General features: G+C 33.0%; 1 protein-coding gene across 1 annotated transcript; it reads right to left on the bottom strand.

The window, feature by feature from the left end:
- Positions 1 to 374: 374 nt before the first annotated feature.
- Positions 375 to 6,757, bottom strand: LOC111374574 (O-fucosyltransferase 27-like). Its single transcript, XM_022997260.1, has 10 exons — positions 6,072 to 6,757; positions 5,503 to 5,587; positions 5,089 to 5,159; positions 4,920 to 5,008; positions 4,262 to 4,505; positions 3,286 to 3,398; positions 3,119 to 3,209; positions 2,884 to 3,012; positions 1,490 to 2,040; positions 375 to 1,304 (listed from the first exon to the last, which is right to left on the bottom strand). The coding sequence occupies exons 1-10, from the start codon at positions 6,312 to 6,314 to the stop codon at positions 854 to 856; spliced, it is 2,067 nt and encodes a 688-aa protein (XP_022853028.1). The 5' UTR covers positions 6,315 to 6,757; the 3' UTR covers positions 375 to 853.
- Between the last annotated feature and the right edge of the window lie 13,652 nt (positions 6,758 to 20,409).

The raw sequence follows: 20,409 nt of genomic DNA, 5'->3' as shown, positions 1-20,409 counted from the left end.
TAGAAAAAGAAAAGTATCTTATTCTTTGAATATTAACCAAATTGCTCCAATTCTCCGAAGTCGGTCTCCAAGCTATTTAGTTAATAGTAAAGACTTCAAGTTAAATAAATCCTTAGAGTTTATAGATTAGTTAAGGGTCCATATTCAAGGTCATTCTTAGGCCTCGAAAACTCAGTGTTAGACACTGATTAAATTTTGCCCGCACTGGCTCCCCCTCCCCCCCTGTTCTTAATCAATTTCTAATTATTACCGATCTACATGACAGACTCCTTGATGTATTGTTCAATACATTAAACTGCATAACAATTTTTTTGAACCATAAATCAAGGGACTCATTGGCACTTAAATTGGTTATGATCGACTAAAGGTCAAGGTAGCTGATTAGGTTTCTCTCAGATAAATTTAACCACAAATATCTGTACAGAATTATGTCCTATGTTCTACAATTCGACCAAATTTACAGAGTTCCCATTACATGACCAGAATAAAGCAGCACTTGCTCGTTTGGATCACAACAGTTTTATGGCAAAAATGGTGGAGAGACAATTCCAGCCACAATTTTCCGTGCCTCGAAGAAACAGATTGAATTACACAAAAAACAGACTGAAGGGTTATGGTTATAGAGAAACCTATCTGAAGAAGTTAAAAAGGAACGGTCACATTTTGGCGCCCATCAAACCGTCCCATCCATAGATTGGATTGCACCAAACCAATCTTGCATCAGACGGACAACACTCGATTTAAGAATAGTGCCAATCTTGCTTTGAACCAGTCGGAACCGTCATAATAGATGTATGATAAGGTTTATGGATGGTTAAAAGAATCAGATAATGAAATCCGACGTACCCTCCTGTCATCTTTCACCACCGTCAAGTTCCTCTTGATCCTCAATTTGAGTGTCGACCCCTCCTTCATTATTTTCACTACTTTGCTGGAAGAGAAGTCCAGTAGACGAGGAATCGTCTTCATCAAGATCCTCTTCACTTTCCTCACCCCTTGTTCCAGAAACCATATCACCATTCATCCAAGATGGACACTGGTGGATAGCTCCAAGTGCAGCAGGAAACCGTGAGTTTGATGAAGGGCTCAAAGCACGTGATGATACTTTGGTCAAGTCAATCTTCGAGCAAGAGCACTCAGGAACCGGGAAAGAGAGAAAAGATAGTGGTTTTGATCTTGTGTTTTCCTTGGTCAATCCATCGACTAAGTTTCTTCTTAGATGTCTGCGTACCGATGTTATCCATGTATGATTGGCTTGGTAAAATTGATCATGAATCTCTTCTAAAAGCTTGACAATATCTTTCCTATATTGCAGAAGAGAAAGTTATAAATTAATTAACTAAAAGAAAAACCTGACTTGAAAGATGAACGAAAAGAAGATGAATTGCAAGAACCCTAAACTAAATAAATAGAAGAAGACAAATTAGACTCAAAAGACAAGATAAAATACAGACCACTTATATAAAGTTCTCTAGTACGGTAAAATTACCTGTCAAAGCGGTATGTTTTAGAGGCAGCAGATTGATAGAGTCTGTGTCCCATTACCAGGCTAGCAAAATTTGGGTTCCCTTTACCATCACGATCAAATCCTGGAATAAACACGTCCGCTTCCACACAGATTGTGTAGTCAATTGCTTCCCATAGCAATTTATGAGCATTGGTTCTCAACTCCATGACTGTACTTTCCGGTTCATTATCACTCTCGGCTACCCATCCCCACCAACCTTCAATATTATACGTTTTTGGCCGTGCAGGGGGTGGTGGAAGTGGACGAGGACGTGGTCCGGAAGTTTTCCATGCTTCAACTTTCGTTTCTCCTTTAGCTGGAGGGGGCGTTTTTGGAGATTTGTTGACAAGATTAGCTTCACGGCCATACATTTGATTCAATTCCCATGGCATACTTAACAAAGTTCTATCTACAACATTCTCAAACATAGCGTGAAGTGGAATCAATTTCTTCTGTCCACCAAAGACCTCACCACCAGATATGTAAATAATTGTGTCCCACGAGTAGCCATATGCTCGAAGAATTATACCAACCTGTAAAAAAGCTTCATTTTACCATAATGAGTTGAGCTCCTAGATGGTTGTCATTCAAAAGTTACCTTCTATGTAGTGTCTAAGGGTATGTTTGGCTAAGCTTAAACATTTACTCCTGAGTATATAAGTTTTAATGATTATAACTGGAAGTAACTTATTTCAAAAATAAGGAAATGCTTACTTCCAGAATAAGTAACCAGTTTTGCTTAACATGTAAGAACACGGTGACTTATCCAGACATGACTCAAAAGTAACTTTTAACTTACTTTTAAGCATAGCGGCAATAAATGAGTTCAATAATCAACAGATATCATATTCCAACTTATATGATTGCCCTTCTATGAACAACAACTGGGTGATCTACCAAACCCACCCACCCCCAGGCGAAGTCAAGATTTCAACCACTCCTCTTCCACCACACTTTCCCAAAAACACGAAAATGAAAATGATCCCGCAGAAAGTATGGAAACCAGCATGAGGTGAATTTGGGTAGATGGCAGGATGGCAGCAATTTAAACAGCCACTCCGTTTTTGGATGAGGTGCATCACTAATGAATTCTAAAAATCTAGGTCCAGATAGCATACTAACCAAAAAAAATTAAATAAAAGACAGACAGGTTCTAAGAAAGTATTGGCATGTTCGATAAGGCAGAGTGGACAGCACTAGACGGTATCAAGAAATAAAATGAAGCTGTAAGTCTTGTCTATTGCAGTGTACCATCACATACAATACTGTCTGCAAAACACTCGTATGGCTATGAATATACTGTTATAGGATCAGGGTACGACAACATTGGTATAAACTCTTGAGAAAACAGCATTGACAATTAAAACGGAGAATACCTCCTCTGGCATCAGTGGACATAACCCATTAAGACGTTGTTCGGTCGAATCCACAGAAAGGTTCCCCTTGACAATCCCACGTTTTATCATCCATGCTCGCTTATGTTGGATGAGTTCGGTATGTACATCCTGCCAGAGAATCCAATTTACAAATTTCACTAGATGCTGGATAAACTCTGATTTTTAACTAAAGCATTAAATGATAAATCACAATACCATTGTTGGTAAACCATACATGAAAGAGTTCGGCACAACCATAATATGCTAAAGTATCTCTTGTCATTCCTGGGTCATAGGCTATAAATGGCCGGCCAGAAGCTCGTAACCTGCATATATAGTTACATAAGCAGATAAAAATAAAACCCATCAACCTAATCATTAACTTACGGAAGTAATAGTGACCTGTACAGAATTTTTGTGGCAAGTTCCTGGACCTCATCTCTCAACCTTAGGGCATGAAATGCAACCCTACATCTGAGTCTTTGATGCTCTTCAAGATTTTGTGGAAGTATAGGCTGAGACATATACATGTTCAATATCATGATTAATTAAAAAAAATATGAAGAAATTTTTTAAATTAGGATGTACATGGAAGATACTTTAATCGAATGGCTGCAAGAAACTTCAAAATTTTCAGGGTCAAAGCAAAGGACTTCAAGAATTTGTAATGGCTAATGCAGATTAACACACCATGCAAATTCTATGTGATCAGGAGATTTATGTTAGCGTTAATGACAAGATATACAGAATGGTTGGGTCGTTAAAGGACAATATCCATAAAATGAACATAGCAGAAATGAGGATGTGAAGCCATTCTTGATAAAATAAGAAATACAGGAGTGGGCTGGCAATGAATGAAGACAAACTACGGTAACTACGATTTAGATGATTGGGTTGTGTTTAAAATATACTAATGTACCTTAAACATTTTGGGCTGTAGAAAAATCGGTTTAAAAAGGAGAGACTGGAAAAAATGTCCACAAAGGGCAAGACAGAATAGTGTATCCTCTGTTGCCACGGCTTACACTCTAACAGTCAAGGCATGAGATTTGACACTGCTCCTATATAGGCCAAATGGAGTAGCAAGATTTACATAGTCAATCCCAAACCTATTAAAAACAAAGGTTTAACTTATGTCGTTGTAAACAGGATCTATTCTGCAATTTTCAGCCAATTATGATTCTTGAAATTGAGACATTGGAAAGCCTCTACGGCACAAACAGAAAAGACAAGGAAAATCGGCATTCTTCAACTACATCAAATAGTACAAAAGTTAAACCAAACGTTGACTAATATTTCTTTGTACCCATCAAAATCATTATCATTTAAGAATTTTCGTTAATAAACCCAAAGGATCAGAGGTGGAATCAGACATTACCTGCAAGCATCCACCATCAGCTACAACAATCTCAACCACAGAGTGCCTAGTCAATACTGGTAGAACATAATGCAGATAGAAATGTGTAGATGATTTGCTCGTCACTTTAAAAGAAGGCACTTCTTTCTTTCTCCTTGATCCTTTGAGATTCTTGGGAAGTGTTTTGACAATTTTGACATCTTCGGCTAAAGCAGATATGAATTGTTCCTCATTATAGAGGTAGGCAAAACTCTTAAACTCTGTACTGTATAAAACACAGGGAATTGCAAAATTGATAGAAAAATAATATATTAGTTCAAGCAACAGAGAAATATGTAACAACTCCCCATAGCTTATATGGAAAAGTTACACCATTGGTCCCCAACCTAAAGTTCGAGTAGCAAGGTGGTCCAACCTTTCAATATATTTGCATAACTCGTCTCCAACAACAGCAATTGTCCAAATCTCTATTAAATGATCATATGGCCAACACGTGTCCCAACTTTATGAAGCTAAACAAATATTTGGACATCTACATCATTTGTAACTAATTGTGCAACTATAATACAAGGATGAGGAACAACTTGCTACTCGAGCAATAGCCGGGGGCCAAATTTGCAAATTTCCCTAATTGTATGTATAGTTGAAAAAATGTAATAAAATAAGTATAGAAATCAACCTAATTCCCTTGCTGCTTGTCGTGGATTGAATCTCAGGAATGACTAATGTAGCATTGAGCAGTCGAGATACCACAACAATATCACAAATCTTACAGCAATAGGAAAACCTTTTCAGCAGATTTTAAGGAGGGAAAATTAGTCAAAGCCATAATTTGAACATGTGCTCACCGAGTTCCTGATCTCGTGAAAACCCCCTCTTATCTTTACAAAGATGAATCCATTTGTTTGCAAAACTGGAGCTGCAATATCATAATTCAAACACAGTAAGATCACCTTTTAATGAATTATTCCCAGAGTTTAATATCTAAACTATAGCGGTACTACTCGAGACATGATAAACCAATGAGTATCAGCTCAGATAATAGCTAATCTATGTTACTTAAGTTGTAAACTATCAAATGACAAGCACAGCTGACCATGAAAATGACATCAAAAAAGAGAAAAACTTCAGTTATGTAAACTAGACACATGATCAGAACTCCAATGACAAATAAATCTCTGTGATAAGTGTCACAAAATCATACAGTGAATCGCTGGCTTACAATGATGTATAATTAGATTGTAGGAGATTAAAGATTTAACCTGGATAGTTTCCCCGGGGATTGGCATAAGGGTGTAATGATTCAAGAGGCCTTATCGGCCCCCAAAGTCTTCTCTGTAATGCACTCTGCATAATATAGAACTTACCGAATTATCATACTGTACAAAAACAATTAAAAAGCAGAGCCTATCATAATTAGATAACAGTGAATGCCAAACAAAATTCTCTAATGACAGTGAACAACTTTTTCGAAACAAAAAATCGGCCATAATTATGATATAAAAACACAATGAGAGGAAATTGACATTGGAACTCTAAAAGTAGAGTTAAAAACTCAAAAAGTAACCAAAATGAACGCCAAAAAGTTATTACTCCTACGAAGTGACCCACCACAACAGAACTTGAATATTCTGGAAAACAGTTCATACCTTTTTCCAAACAAAACTAATCTTAAACTTTAAAGTTTAGTATGGTTCGCTCGAAAATGAAAAAATTACACGGAAAAGAACCTCTGATTCAATGTTTTAAACATGCAGAAAGGTTATATGACTATAACAAACGAATTAAAGCATAAAAAGAGCTAAAAATGAGATCTTCGAGTGCACATTACAGTGGTGGAAAGATCCGCAGTGTCAAAAATAGGCCTCCAAGAAAAAATGGTGATGGAAGATTGGTACTCAGAAAGAGCAGTCCCAGCAGTATATCTGGCAAGAAGAAAGTGTGTGAAGAGAGAAAAAGTGGACAGGACAAGGCCAACCAGACCAACCAATTTCAGCTTCGACTTAAACACCACCGCCTTCCCCTCGCCGCTTGAGGCGACGGCACCGCCCATTATGGGTGGGACCCACTTCATCTGCAGATTTTATTTTATTTTCAAAGAGAGAAAGGAAAGAGTAGGAAACTGCCAAACTGGGAAGTGAGGACTGAGGAGTGGTTCAAAGAGTACAAAAAAAATGGCGCTGCGAGGGGAAGACTTTGTTCTACCAAGCGCGTGGTTTTGGATTGGAGAAAGTGATTAAGACTTCAGACACTAGTGCGTATGTCCGTACAAATTGTACTGTTTTGAATCCTAGATTCTACTTTTTCTGGCGGCGCGTGAAACAAAAACATAACCAGGGTACTACGCGTGGTCCAGATCTAGACCGTCTGGATAAAAACTGCCAAAACATGTTAAGTCGTTCCGACAGAGTCAGCTCTGCTCACGCGATAAGAGTTTCTTTTGTCACGTGACTTGACTACCGTTTCTGAAACCTTGAAGCACGGAGTCATCCTGGTCCTTTGTCTACCCCTAATTGGGTTTAACATAAATGGACTGAAAAAGTTTGTCCAATAAAGTAATAATACGTGTTTAAAAGATATAATTTCAAAATTAAGGAAATTATTTTAAAATTTCAAAAATCAGTTATAATTAAATTTTATTAATTAATTAAATGAGTAAAAATATTTTATTAATCAAATATATCAAAATCACAATACTATACAATTTATGATCACAGTTACATATTAGGGGAGTGTTTGTGAGACATTTTTACGTAAAAATATATTTTTGAAAAGTAAATTGATGGGAAATGTGTGGTTGAAATATAAGGAAATTTTTTTTATTTACGTGTAATTTATTTTAATTAAGAATGTGTGGTTAAAAAGAAGAAAGAGAAAAATACATTTTAAAAAAAATGGGTATCAAACGGGACCTAAGTCACATGTCACAATCAAAAATCATAATTTTTTTATGTGACAACTTATTTATCAATCACAAATTATCAAATTAATTGAACATATATTATTTTTTGATCAGAAATCACAAATTTTATAAGTTACAATTTATTTATTTGTCACAAATTATCAAAGTAATAAATCATGTATTATTTCTCGATCATAAATCACAAATTTTATTAGTCAAATGTTACTTCTTGATCATAAATTATCAAATTAACAAGTCATAAATCATTTTTCTATCTCAAATTATTCAATTAATTAGTCACAATTTAACAAAATGTAAGTCACAATTACAAATAAGTCGCAATCTCACATTATTTAGGGTCACGTATTATTTATTGCTCACAAATTTATTTATTTTATTGTCACATATTATTTATTGTTCGCAAACGCTCTTCATCCCATCCCCAATGTCTAATTATGGTTTACTAGTTATTATCAAATTCAACAAGTTTTATAATACAATAGAGGTTTTGTTTCCATACTAATAAAGCAATTAAAATGTGATTTTCTAATGTATGAATGGTTGTACAAGAGGAGTCATGAATCTCTTTATTACCAATTATATCAACTATGACTAATATGTTAAATGCTATTTTTCAAGAGTCGTCAACTTAGAATTAACATGACCCAATTCTATTCTTAATCCGAATTAATATGAAAATTATGCATTTAGTTTAAGTTATCTAAGTGATTATATATATGAAAGAGATTACTCCTAATTTTAACTGCATATGTTAATTTTGCCACATTCTAAACTCATTATAAGTATTCTTAAACTACAACAAACAATTTATTATATAATTGATAGCTAAGCACCAAATAATTATGATGAGAATACAAAACTAATCAAGAAAAATTAAATTATAGTCTTGAATTAAAATAAAATAACAATAAGGTTAGATCATTCATCCAATACACTTGAAATACTAGCCCGTCATCCTAAATATTAAATTACACATGAAATAATAAAAACTAGCACCCGGATCGAAGAAAAGTTTATTGGCCCAAATCTTGAAAAGGATGAAAGATCTTCAATAAATTTTGAGTAATTCTCCTTGATGCTAATGAATTATCGTGTTCTTCGCCTCTAAAATAGATGAAACGTGTAGAGTTTTAGGTCTTGGGAGGTCTCCTTTACGTTGGACGAGTTCTAGTTTATATAGTTGCCCCAAAAATATAGTTGAATGAAACACAAGGAAACAAAAATCGCGCACAATTTATCACTATACAGCCGCATAGAGTAAGAAGGTGCGCTGCATAGAAGGATCTTCATTAAGCAACATTTTTCGTCGGACAACATTCGATATTTTGGTCATAACTTTCTATTCCGATATGCGATTGAGATGATTAAAAGTACGTTGAAAAGATAATTCAAAGGGCTACAAATATTCCATTATATCAATCTTCCAATTGAAATGTTTGCAATGCCAAAAAAATGGGTCTAAAACTGAAACCGAGAATCCAAAGCATAGCTTTTTTGACTGAAAGTTGATGTGTGATGCTTTGATTATACTTCATCTCTTTGACTTCTTTCTCGTCTGTTTGACACCTAGCACTCTCGAATGTTTATCGTGAGAACCGATGCAACTTTTGATTAATTGCACTTTAGTGCCTGGACTTTGAATTTGCTTCATTTTAGCTATTTTTCGTTCTTTCTCATAATAATAGCAATAAATAACAAATCAGACACTAATCCATCCAAAAAATAACAAAATATTATCATTTTGAATCCCAAATAAGTGTAAAAACTACACTTATCAACTGCGTACAACGATGCTTCACAACATGAAAATGATTTAGGGGTTTTTGATGAGGGTGGGTATGTAAATTAATTTATAATAATATTATTAATATTAAGATGTTTAATTAATACTTGATATTTAGAGAAAAACTTTTAAACTTTATTTTTGAATTGGGAAATTAAAAATCACGTGCGGTTGTAATTTTCACAATAATTTTCACTAACAAGTGTGAAAATTTTAACAACTAGACTATTGGCCCGTGGCCCATAGATGGGGATATTTTTGGAAAGAGATCATCATTAGAATAATGGGACACTGATTTTTCTTTTTAATATTTGTCCTATTGGTTGGAAGAGAGATAGATACTCATTATTTTGAAAAATTGGTAACAAGAATCGAGCTACACAAAAAAAGGCATTTGACAGGCCCTGTGATAGGGCTCACCACCTCAACCCTTGATATGAAATTTGAATTTCAAATAAAGTTCAGATCAATGGTTGAGATGGCGAAACCTCAGCCCCGCCAGACCCTTGTTTGAGTAGCATAAACCATTTTGACAAAGTAAGGGATTTAAAGTCAAATAAACAAATAGAAAATGAAAAAAACATTGGACTAGTAATAAAAAGTAAAAATAGAATTTTGATGTGAAGGTTTTTAGGATAAACAAGCATAATCTTGGTGTGAAGTGTGAACTGACCACTTCCAGAAAATTTTATAAAATTGTTAAGGAATGTGAGCTTACTTCACAGGCTTATAAATCTTCACTTCCTCCTCTTAATGAGTATAAGCACGTACGTTGCACATTTCATATATCTAATGAATAATATGAGTAATATTTTTAAAATACTAAAAAAAAAATTTTAAGTAGCTGGTAATTGATATTGTTAAAGGAAAATTTAAAATTGTAAAAAAAATATTAACAAAAGTTTTTATGAAATTATGTATATAATATGAAAATGTTGAATAATGGTTGATTACTCTTATTTTTCCATTTCGAAGTCGGTATGATTTTCTTTTCTCAAGTATGTGAAAGAACTTTTCGAATGTGTCCTTGAACAGCATAGCTTGAAAATTACTTCCTTAAAAAAAATTATAAAAAAAAAAAAAACCTATTAGTCTAATAGTGAAACTTTTAGAAGAAAAATATTGATTAATTCTGATGATATATAATACCCCCATCACATGAAATTAGTTTTGAAACTTCAGCATGGCCGTTCTATTGCTGTAGATCTCAATCGAACTATGAGCACTTTTATAATCCACTATTCTTCAAATGATTTTATTTAATCAATCAAAGAATGATACAAAGTGACTTATGTTCACGTTTCAACAAAATCCTATTTGCAAAAGTTCAATATAATTGCACCTATGCTAATGTTCCCTCATCTCTCCTAAAAGTAACTATTAAATCGTAGTTTAATAAATAATAAAACAACTCAATAAAAATTCTAAATATTATAAATATAAATAGTCAAGCGAAAAGATACAGTGGTGGAAAAAAAATTTGACATATAGATGTGTCAAAGATGGCTTCACAAATTCATAACTATGAAAAAAAAAATAAGCATATTTATATGAATATGATGAGACAATAATACTGTCGGGCTACCACGTGCTTAAAATGCTCCAAATGGATATATATAATTGAAATGATTCATGATAATAGATAAATTTAAAGTCAAAAATTCATACTATTAAATCCATGACATTAAAAATTAAATTGAATGTGAACCAAGCTTAACTAATCACAAAAAAATAAATAAATAAATTCACAATACTCATTAACTTATCAGTAACTCATGTTTATCATTTAGATGGACATTACTAAAAGAATTAAAAAAATAAAACAAGAGAAAAAAATTGCATTATCTTTTTAGCATAATAAAAAAAAAAAAATTGTCAAAGGCCAAAACAACCATATTTTCTCATAAAATTCGTCTCACGCAAATCAATTTCTCCAAAACTCTAATGCCCAACATGAATACATTCACATACATAAGCTTCATCTAGGCTATTTTCGAATTTTGAGAAACTCTAGCATACAATAAATTGCTCTTATTGATAAGAGTTATTACCTTAAACCCACAACAAATTGCTCTCATTAATAGTAGTTCTAGAATGAGAAAACTTGATATTTATAGCTATAATGATCTTAATTATATTTATTACATAATGTATGTACTAAAACAAAGCAACCCTACATCTACTCTCACATTTATTTTATAAAAAATAGACATCTTTCAATCCCTTTTACATGCTCTCCATTGGCAAGAAATTCAAAACGTAGTTTCAACAGACTCTCTTTATTTTCCTTCATTGTACGTTCTCTCAGTATTGAAATTTTTAACTTGTTAATGTTGTGTATGGATGGTTTAAAAATTTGACAAATATTATAATATTATAATCTATTCATTTAGTTCTCATAAAAATGATAAGGATTTAGGGAAAAATAATGGAGAACATAATTATGAAAATGAAGATTATAAATGTTAATTGCAGTTAAAATGTCGTGTAATTAACAAATTTTTAATGGGAATATAATTACCCTACTGTTTGATACTTCGTTTTTATCTAAACTTAGGTATCATGAGGATTCATATGTAACCATCAATTAAAACAATTTTTAAATAATGATAAATCTGACATAAGATAAAATTTAATCAAATTATATAGTAACATTCTGTCTGCATTAATTTTATTACATTAAATATATTGTTTAATTGTCAGGATATGCGTGAAACAACCAAACGAAACAGCTATTTAACTTAAAGAATATTGATATTATTTTTTAAATTGACTAATTCAATCGAGGGAATAAATTTAAGTTATATTTTCATATTAAAAGCTCTTAATAAAAATTAATATAATATTAAAAAGATGATTGACAAATGAAAAAGGAAAGAAAATTTTTAATTTCATGTTAAATAAATTCAATTAATTAATTAATTATTAATAAAACCAAAATTAAATAAGGACATATAACTAATTATGTAATGAATTAATGTTATTAATTAATTATTAACAAAATTGAAATTTAATAAGGGGATATTTGGTATATAACTAAATATGTAATAATAAATTGGTTATTTAAAAGTTTCTCTTTAATCTTCCCTTTAATAGAGTAATGGTGCATGAGCTATTTAATATAAGATTATCATGTGTAACGGAGGAGGAGTATTCAAATCAAAGGTGATCTCTTTACCTTAACTTTCATTTTTGTGCCAGTGAAGATCCATAGCCTTTCATAAATATACAGTTGAAGTCCATCTGGGCGAAAATTATCCATTATTCCATTAGTTGACCAAAAATTGAAAAAATTGATTAATTTTGACCAAATTAAATAGGGGGCATTTTCGTCAATCTCATATTAATAATTGAATTAGTTAAATTAAAGCAAGAAAATTACCCAAATCCTTCATCTTCTCTACCCTGTCCTCTCCCAAATCCTTCATTCATCTTCGCCACCATCTTCGACCATCATCGACGCAGCTATAGTTACAGCAACCATCACCTGCCTAACTTACTAAACCCTAATGAAACTGAACAAAAACTTTTTGTACTAAATTACAACAGTTGGACAACAACCGAACAGAAATCGAGAACCGAATAGAAACAAGTGGCCGAATTCAAGAAATACAGCAGCAACTGGATTTCGTAGTGATTACTCCAGTCCCATTTTGCAGCGTCTTCGGAAAATACACCGTGTTCGATGAATTTGGTTGTTAATTAAGAAGCTTCTTGTTGTGCAGAGAAAATGGGAAATGGACTATGGTGCTGGGTTCGGGTTTTTTTGTGAAATTGAGCGGGGAATGGGCGAAGATAATAGAGGAAATTTATGTGAAATTGAGAGGTAGTGCTGGGTTCGATATTTCTGTGCCATTATTTTTGTGTTCTGGTTTTGATGGGTGAGGGAGCGTGGGTTAACTAGACTTTGGGGGTTATTTGGTTAACTGTGGGAATTTCTTGATTTTTTCGGTGGAGGGTGCTTCCACTGGTAGTGCGGATAGTTGTGAGGGGAGTTATGGTGGCGATGACGACAGTGTGGTCAAAAGGTTGCGGTGGTGACTGGGGGGTAATCTCACCGGAGAAGAAGAATTAGAAAGGTTTTGATGGGTTTATATTATTTACATTTATTTTTTGGTTTTTTTAATTTAATTAAATAATTTATTTTATATATTAAAATGCCTTTTTAATTTGGTCAAAATTGATCAATTTTTTCAATTTTTGCCAACTAACTAAAAAGCGGACAGTTTCGGTCCAGATGAAGTTCAGCTGCACATTTATGAAAGGTGGGGACATTCACTGAAACAAAATAAAGATTAGGGTAAAGTCTGTAAAAATTGAAAAGATTGGAAACCGTTGCTGCAATATTTCCTTAATTCTTTTGCCAAGCCGTGAGACATTGCAATTTTCTACAAATTGTGTTGGGGTTAAAGGCACAATTCGATCCAAAAAATCAATTTATTGAAAACCACATGTCGAGAAAAAAATTTCTAGAAGGATGAAAACACTAGTATTCTCTATATTTAGCCAATTCGAAATGTCCGCTCTTCAGGGATGTCCTCAGCATCGAGGAACATCTCTTTTTCTACATATGCGACGGCGGGTTACCAGAGAAGAGGGTTACAAACCTTTGCCTTTCACTAGAGCAAACAAAACGACACAAAACACTTTTATCAAGCTTATGACATCTTTGTGTAAGGAAAACAGTTAGAACAAAGACTTTTATTGAAAAATATATAGGTTAAGTTCCATGCAACATAAAGAATGTGGTTTCAAAATTAGTCGTCGATGATGATAACTGATTGATAAAATAAACAACTATAGTGAAAACATCTACCCACTGATATAAAAGACACCACAATGAAAAAGTATGTTCATTCCTAATTCTTAAAATAATTATGTGGTGTTTTTCAATCATACCGGTCTGCTCATGAGTACAAAGACATGATATTTGGTGAACTATGTCAGTCGTCAAAAAATGAAATGTCAATTTATAGTCAAGAAAACTAACTCCATTATTTGAATGAATTTTTTTGACTCGTTTATTGAAATGACTTGAAACTTAATTTTCAAATGCCAAACATGCATGAACAAAGTCAAATTTATGTTGTAGAGGAATAATACAAGTATATTTAGAAAATCATCTACTAAACAAGGATGAAACCTGAATTTTTCAATAGATAAAATTTGAGCAGGATCCCATAAATCACGATGAATTTTTAAAAATAGCAGCACTTCAATTTTCAAAACAAGAAAAAGGCAATCTGCGAAACTTTCCTAGTTGAAAACTATCACAAAGACGTTTAAATTTATCAACACCTAAGACTTTACCTAATCCTTTATTTTTTAATAATTGTAAAGACGAAGATTGTGGATATCCTAAATGTTGATGCCATGTGGCAATCCGCCGCTTCTCACTCTCTCTTTCTCCCTCTCTATATTCTAACTTGAGCAAAGTAGTGGACTGATTTAGTCACCCCTCATGGTCGTCACAAGAATTACTAATGGTTATGAATTTCGCACCCCTGCCAATTTATCTATCTACATATACCCATGCCAAAGCCCTTGCGGTTCAATGATTGAGGACATTTGAATTGAGTTCAATGACATGATAAATTGTCCATGATTTACAAATATGATTTGGGTGCATCATGGAAGGAAGTATCCTATAAGGGAACTACCTTGTCAACTCCTAAAAAGTAGCATAGAATACTTGAGGTTCAAGGAAAATCCAAGAGGCTCAATCTGGATAAGATAACATGATCCTATAAGGAACACAAGTACGTGAAAGTAAGATTTGCCTTGACAATTCGGGCCTCTACGACCCAATACAAGTATGACAAATGGAATTGGGGTTCAATGACCTGATAAATTTTCCATGATTTACCAATAGTCGCTATCCTTTTTCTTGATCTAGTGATCTCGATACCTACGATTTGTGTCCGATTATGCAGGTAATATATGAGCAAGTTGAAATGTGCAAGAGATTTGTTGATAGCAAAGCCCCTCAAATTTTTAAAATCAACAATTTTAAACCATTGGAAAATGGTTTGATGTGGTTCAAAATCGTTTTGTTGATAGACCACAATACACCGAATTCATGGTTTTAAAAAAATGATTTCAATTCAATTTTTTGATCAGACTGTATTTCGTTACAACCATAAAGAAAGGATATAAAGCCATTTTTCTCTTGGATTATACTTTTGTTCTAATAACCAGAAGGATTTTTATGATGTTTGACAGGTTTATGGTGCGGGCAACACCTGGTTTATTCTTTTTCCTTTTTTTAACATTCTACGCAGCCTTGGTTTTTCTTTTTCTTCTTTTTAATAGTTCACTCGCCTTTTGACACATGTCCCCTAGATTGAATCCCTGGTTCCTATCAATGTTTTTCTAGCAAACTTGTTGTAATAGCAATAAAGCTGCACAAACAGAGTTTTTTTTTTGACAAGTTTATAAATCAGGTGGTGCGTTTTTCTTTCTTTTATTAATCTGTCCACTTTCCTCTTAACACGTGTCCCCTGGATTGAATCCCTGATTCCTATTCCTGTTTTTCTAGGAAGCTTGTTGTAACAGTAATAAAGCTGCACTAACAGAGTTTTTTGACAGGTTTATAAGCCAGGTGGTGCGTGACAGTACTTGGTTTGTTCTTTTTTTAACTGTCCACTCTCCTCTTGACACGTGTCCCCTTGATTGAATCCATGTTTCCTATCCCTGCTTTTCTAGCAAAGTTGTTATAATAGCAATAAAGCTGCACAAACAGGATTTTTTGACAGGTTTATAAACCAGGTGTTGCCACACAACACCTGGTTCCTATCCCTTGGATTGAATAATAGTCCACTCTACTCTTGACACGTATCCCCTGGATTGAATCCCTGGTTCCTATCTATGTTTCTAGCAAGGTTGTTATAATAGAATAAAGCTGCACAAACAGGATTTGACAGGTTTATAAACCAATTGTGTGTGGCAGCACCTGTTTTTTTTAATTGTCCACTCTCCTTTTGACACGTGTCCCTTGGATTGAATCCCCTATTCATGTTTTTCTAGCAAGGTTGTTGTAATAGCAATAAAGCTACACAAGTAGGGTTTTTTTAACAGGTTTATAAACTAGGTGGTGCGTTTTTTTTTTTTTTTTTTTTTTTTTTAACTGTCCACTCTCCTCTTGACACGTGTCCCTTGGATTCAATCCTTGTTTCCTATCCCTGCTTTTCTAGCAAAGTTGTTGTAACAGTAATAAAGTTGCACAGACAGGGCTTTTTAACAGGTTTATAAACTAGGTGGTGCGTTTTTTTTTTTTTTTTTAACTGTCCACTCTCCTCTTGACACGTGTCCCTTGGATTCAATCCTTGTTTCCTATCCCTGCTTTTCTAGCAAAGTTGTTGTAACAGTAATAAAGTTGCACAGACAGGGCTTTTTAACAGGTTTATAAACTAGGTGGTGCGTTTTTTTTTTTTTTTTTAACTGTCCACTCTCCTCTTGACACGTGTCCCTTGGATTCAATCCTTGTTTCCTATCCCTGCTTTTCTAGCAAAGTTGTTGTAACAGTAATAAAGTTGCAAAAACAGGGCTTTTTAACAGGATTATAAACCAGGTGTTGCGTGGCAGCACATGGTACACGCAACGCCTGGTTTGTTCTTTTTCTATTTTTTTTAACTGTTCACTCTTGTCTCGACACGTGTCCCCTGGATTGAATACTTGGTTTCTATCCCTGTTTTTCTAGCAAGGTTGTTGTAATATCAATAAAGCTATACAAACAAGGTCTTTTGGTAGGTTTATAAATTCTTTTTCTTTTTTTTTAACTGTCCACTTTCCTCTTGACGCATGTCGCCTGGATTGAATTCCTGGTTCCTATCCATGTTTTTCTAGCAAGGTTGTTGTAATAATGTGTTAATTCTAATCCACATATTATTTTATACCATCCACATAGGATAATAATTGTTGACCAGATTGATTTAGCAATTATGTTATATTCACCAAACAACGAATCGGACTATTATAATTCTTACCACCTTTTCAATTCAATTCAATCCAGTAAAGTGCATAAAAAGCACCAGTAGTAGTTGCGCATTATATTATCATATATCAACTCACATGAAAGGTATTTACACTATATTTTCAACCAAATTTAATTAAATATTATTCAAAAATTAAAAATTCCAGCACTTTACTCACAAGTTTTATAAGTGAATTCTTCATCTTCTACTTGGAACTAGCTTTAAAATTTTAATAAAGTCATCGGAATCAACACGACTAGAATGTTTTAGAAACGAAACAGTTACTGATCAATATTAGAGGAAATTATAGAATCTAAGACATTTAATAATACCATTTAAAAATGAGACGTCAACTTTACTATTTGAAAATTCAGATCTGTTATTAATTAATTAATCTATCTAATCTAATTTCAAACCTTAATTTATTCCTACCTACCTTTTCTCTCTACAATCTCACGATTTCACCTTCAACCAGACACCCCTCTCCTCTCAACAACTCTCTCCGCCGCCTCACCTCTCAACCTGAGAGCGTTGGTGCCGACGTCGGACTAAAGACACAAATTATCTTTATTCTCTCCATCGTCGACGATCTATCTCTCTCTATTCCCTCTTCACTATCTACTCTTCTGGAAATGCAGATCGTCGCAGCCCAAGGCGGAAACACTGTAACGATGTCGACGTGGAACTGAGCATGAGCATCACATGGGCGCTGCAAAATAGATTTGTGAGATCTGCGAGAATTGTTACTACCTGTCGCGATGAAAATGGTGATTTGTTGATGACGCCGTGGTTGTCTGTTATTGATAGGTCTATGAAGGATTGTGCAGTTTGTGGTGGTGGCTGTAGTGGTGATGGTGTTTGATGGTGGGCTACGGTGGTGAATCTGGTGAGGTCCGGTGGTTGATGGCGGTTGTGGTATGATGTTGGGATGTGGTGATGATGGTGGATCTGTGGTGAGTTGCTATTCGGTGGATTTGTGGTGATGATGGTGGATCTGTGGTGGTGATTTTGGTGATGATAGATTGTGGTGGTGGTGATGACGCAGTAGTGTGGGTAGTAGTGTTTTTTTGGTTGTTGGAGTAGTAGTGGTCGTTTGTTGTTGGGGGTTTGGGTGGTTTTGGCGTTGGTTAAGCTGGCAATGGACTTGGCGAGGTAGTGGTTGGCGGTGTTGTAGTGGGTGAAAAGAGTATTTATGACCAATTATTTTATGATTAGTAAATTGTTAATTTATAATCGGTAAATAATATGTGGTCGAATATGTGACTGTAACTAAATTTATAATATGTGACCTAAAATTTGCTATTTTGACTTATGATTATTTAAGTTGCGACAAAAAAATTAATTAATAATTTGAAATGAATATATGAGTTGTGACCAATAAAAGTTTTGATTTTGTAATCAATGAATAATTTGTGACCTATAAAAAATTTTATTCGTGATCAAAAAATAATATGTGACTTATAAATTTTTTGATTTGTGACCGAGAAATAAGTTGTGACTAATAAATTGATAAGTTGTGATAAGAAATTAATCCGTGACTAATTAATTTTTTGATTTATGACCCAAAATTTTTGAATTATGATCGTAAAATAATTTGTGGCATAAAATTTTTGATTTGTGACCAAAAAATAATAAATTAATAATTAAATTGTTAATTTGTGATCAAATTGTATAAATCTGTGACCTAAATATATTAAATTAATAAAAAATTAAATCATAAATTAATTTTAATAAAAAATTGATTTTTGAATTTTGAAACTTGTTTTCTTAATTTTGAAATATATCATACTTAATCTCCCACTTATGAAATTTTCCCTCAATATTATAAGTCTACAAAGTCACATAAGGAAAAATAAGCCCACTCAATCTAAGCTAGACACCCTCTCTTTCAAACTATTTTTAAACATAACAATTACCAACTTGGCTAGAATTAACTAAATCATTAATCACACTAACTGTTATATGTGATTACTATTTGCTCACTTAAAGATAAAATATTACAGGTTGTTTACAAACCATTATCCATTCATCATCCATCTCAATTCTGGACGTTCACATTGGCAAAAATCTGCATGATGGATGGAAGACCTACGTGAGAATAAATAGTGTTAAAACTTAAGGGTTAATTGAATAAGTAATCACTCATCTTAGTTTTGGCTTCCTAGTTCACTCAAAAATAAGAAATTATTGGTTGCTCATTTACTTTCATACTACGTTACCCATTCATCATCCATCTCAATTCATTTTCATACCGTACGATTTGTTTATATGACTTGGGATTGATTTTTGCAAATTACTTTTACTCGCTCTACAGTATTTATTTTTTATTTTTATCGCTCGATTTGTTTATAAGATTTTTATTGTCCCTCATTTTAATATATTTTATTTTCCTCAAATTATTATTTTTTATTTATTTATTTTCGCTAATTGTATCCCCTAGGACTTAGTTTGATTTTCTACTATAAACTCATTCACTTTAATGTTTTCTTCCACAAATTTTTTTTTTTAATTTGTTTTCTATTTTAACGATAAAATAAAATTTCATTTTCTGCTTGACATGATGGAGAATTAGAGAGTGAATGCATAATTGTCTCGAGCATAAGGTTATTTAGGTAATCTATCTATGATCCCATGTCATGACAGTGCTCAAAAATTTGAGAAGTCATGTCTTTATACTCCAATATTAAAAGACCTTACTTTTATTTTTTTTTATTTTTGTTTGTTTCTTCTGTTACTGAAAATTTGATAAACTTCAGATTATTATTTAGTGGTTACCACTAAAACAAAAAATAATAAATTCATTATACATTATATTTCTTATTTATGACTTGCACTCCTTCTGATAAAACTACCATAGAAAAGTTGATATAATTATATTGTCTACTCAACCATCATGAAGACAATGGTTTTATGCGAAGTTCGTAGAACAAAAATCATATAAACAAATTGGATAATAAAATTTTAGTAGAAGAAAAAATAAGAAAAATTTAACGAACAAATGTAATTTGCAAAAATAATACAAAAATCGCATAAACACATCGAACTGTATAAAAACGAAATTGAGATGAATGATGGATGAGTAACATTGTGTAAAAATGAGTGATCAATTAATAACATTTTTTTGGATAAAAAAATAGTAGTCATATATAAAAGTTATTCATTATATTTAGTTCACTCTCAAGTTTTAATAACATTTATTGCCACTTATAATTTTGATCTATCATGTGAATTTTTTCAAGTAATACTATTCGTAATCACTTAGTACGACTGTTGTCCTATGTAGCATACATAGGACAAATAGTTATTTAATTCATTAATGTGATAGTTTTTTTTATTGACTAATGTATCAAATAATCACCGACCACGTGTAATTGTGTATGCTATGATGGAGATTAACATAGTGTAAGATTGTAAATAACATTATTCATTTTTTTGTCCAAGGGGATGAAAGAAATTACGATGGACGATGGGTGGATAAGTTATGTTAAAA

The sequence above is a fragment of the Olea europaea genome, unplaced genomic scaffold, assembly GCF_002742605.1.
Source record: "Olea europaea var. sylvestris unplaced genomic scaffold, O_europaea_v1 scaffold126, whole genome shotgun sequence".
Taxonomy (NCBI): Eukaryota; Viridiplantae; Streptophyta; class Magnoliopsida; order Lamiales; family Oleaceae; genus Olea; species Olea europaea.
The sequence above is the reverse complement of the archived record's forward strand: the minus strand, read 5'-3'. Positions and strand labels throughout refer to the sequence as shown.